The sequence below is a fragment of the Sinocyclocheilus rhinocerous genome, unplaced genomic scaffold (genome assembly GCF_001515625.1).
Source record: "Sinocyclocheilus rhinocerous isolate Xijiao unplaced genomic scaffold, SAMN03320098_v1.1 scaffold797, whole genome shotgun sequence".
In the NCBI taxonomy this organism is placed as follows: Eukaryota; Metazoa; Chordata; class Actinopteri; order Cypriniformes; family Cyprinidae; genus Sinocyclocheilus; species Sinocyclocheilus rhinocerous.
In genome coordinates this window covers 846,258-848,262 of record NW_015632978.1, presented here as the reverse complement: position 1 = coordinate 848,262, position 2,005 = coordinate 846,258, and the positions used below count along the sequence as shown (strand labels likewise).

The 2,005-nt window shown below is 35.5% G+C and overlaps 1 protein-coding gene across 1 annotated transcript in view; it reads left to right on the top strand.

Moving 5' to 3' along the window:
- Positions 1–885, top strand: part of LOC107743139 (catechol O-methyltransferase-like) — an 11,058-nt gene extending 10,173 nt beyond the window's left edge. Inside the window, exons 5-6 of the mRNA XM_016556264.1 lie at positions 337–468; positions 567–885. Of these exons, the coding sequence (XP_016411750.1) occupies positions 337–468; positions 567–746 (312 nt within the window). The 3' untranslated portion in view covers positions 747–885. The remainder of the gene's footprint in view (positions 1–336; positions 469–566) is intronic.
- The last annotated feature ends 1,120 nt before the right edge of the window (positions 886–2,005 follow it).

The window sequence follows — 2,005 nt, the reverse complement described above, 5'->3', positions numbered from 1 at the left end:
TTTTTTTGTGAAAAGTTCATTTTTTGGCCAATGAAGCTTTTAGCAATTATTTAAAATGCATCTGATCACTCTACACAAACTAGAAACAATGTGAATGAACACCACAACAGCTTAAGCAGCAAACTTTGCAAAACACAAAATTTATGTCACTGCCAAAACTTTTGGCCATGACTGTATATACATATATATATATATATAAATAAAAAACAACCCCAAATAACCTTTAAATAACTTTTTTAAAATCTGCTCCTCGCTCCATTCAAAATCACACCGCTCCGCTCACATACTCTGCTTGGGACTAAATATCTATTTATTTATTTGTTCTGTTTTTTAAAGGTTACAGTAGTGGAGGGACCCTCTGGTGATTTAATCCCCAAAATGAAGGAACGATTTGGAATAAAATCCTTTGATTTTGTGTTTTTGGACCACTGGAAAGATCGTTATGTACCAGATACTAAACTTCTCGAGGTAAGCAGCCCAAATTATGCTACTGATTATGTTAACCCCTCAAGAAGTTATTCTAACATATTTATAATTACAAACATATTTATTTTATAACATTGTAGGACTGTGGTCTACTCAGGAAAGGCACTGTCCTGCTGGCTGACAACGTCATTTGTCCCGGAGCTCCGGAATATTTGAAATATGTGAAGAACAGCGCACACTATGAAAGCCAATACTACAAATCCAACCTGGAGTACACCAAAGTCGAAGATGGCCTGGAGAAATCTGTCTTCTTAGGATGAGAAAGGTCTTAATTTACAAGCAGATGTACATGAAAACAGGGTTGCACAAGGGGAAAAAGAACAAGCCACTTCCTCTAAAATACCCAGTGAGTCTTGTGATTCCATGTCAATTAAATCAGACAAACTGATGTTTTGTCCTTAAAACCCACTTGCCACAAAGTAATGCTGTGAAATCTCATTAAATACACAATTTCTGCTGAGCTATGATTTAAGAAATTTTACAACACAACCTACTGATATACTGTATTGGGTTTTTCAGGAGAGTGATTGTATTGTTTGATAAAGCTATGAAATTAAGTCTCTTATAAATCTTGTTTTTCCTACGTAAAGAATGTCACAGAGGTCCTTCAATGTTTTTCAGTATTTTTCCTCATATTTTTCTTGTTTTTCCAGTACAAATATCTAAACAACAAAAAGTATAAAAATTTAGTTTTTGCTTAAAACAAGTAATGATGTCTGGCAATGGGGTAATAATTTTTTTTCTCTTGTTTTTACACATTTTTCAGAAAACAAGACTTAAGTAATTTTATTTCTCAAGTAAACATATCTTGTTTTTAGAATATTTACATATTTTTGCTGGAAAACAAGACAAAAATACTAAGAAATGTTTTTTTGCAATGTTTATATTGATATTGTATCAATAAAATAAAAGTTGAGATTAAACACATGACAATTTGTATATAAAGACTATTTTATTAATATGAAAATAGCATTAATAATTCATTTGAATCCTAAAAACTCATCCAATGACAGTTTCTAGGTTCAAATGACAAAGTAATTAAAGGTGGGGTAAGCGATTTCTGGTAGCCAATGCTGACATTTCAAATCACCAAAACAAACAAGCTCCTACCCCAAAAGGGTCTCGCCCCTATTTTGATAGCTCCGCCCCGCACATACGTACGCAATCCAGGCAACAATTAGTCCTGTGAAACAAAGCAAAACCAATGTTACACCGTGTCTACACCAGACACGAGCGGCGCGACAAAATACTATAGAACTCATTATAATCAGTGATGCTGTCTACACTGGATGCGGCGCAGCGCGACACGACAAATCCCCGACAGAAAACTGCTGCTGCGTTCTATTTATGACGTATTGACACAAATTTCAAATTATTTTCAACGGTCGCTTTGTCGCGTCCAGTGTACTAGACAGACTTTAGCTGTTGCGACGCGGCGTGACAACTGTCGTGTCCAGTGTAGACACGGTGTTACTCACCTATCGAGAAGAAACAAAGCAACCTCAGCGTCCGATCGCAG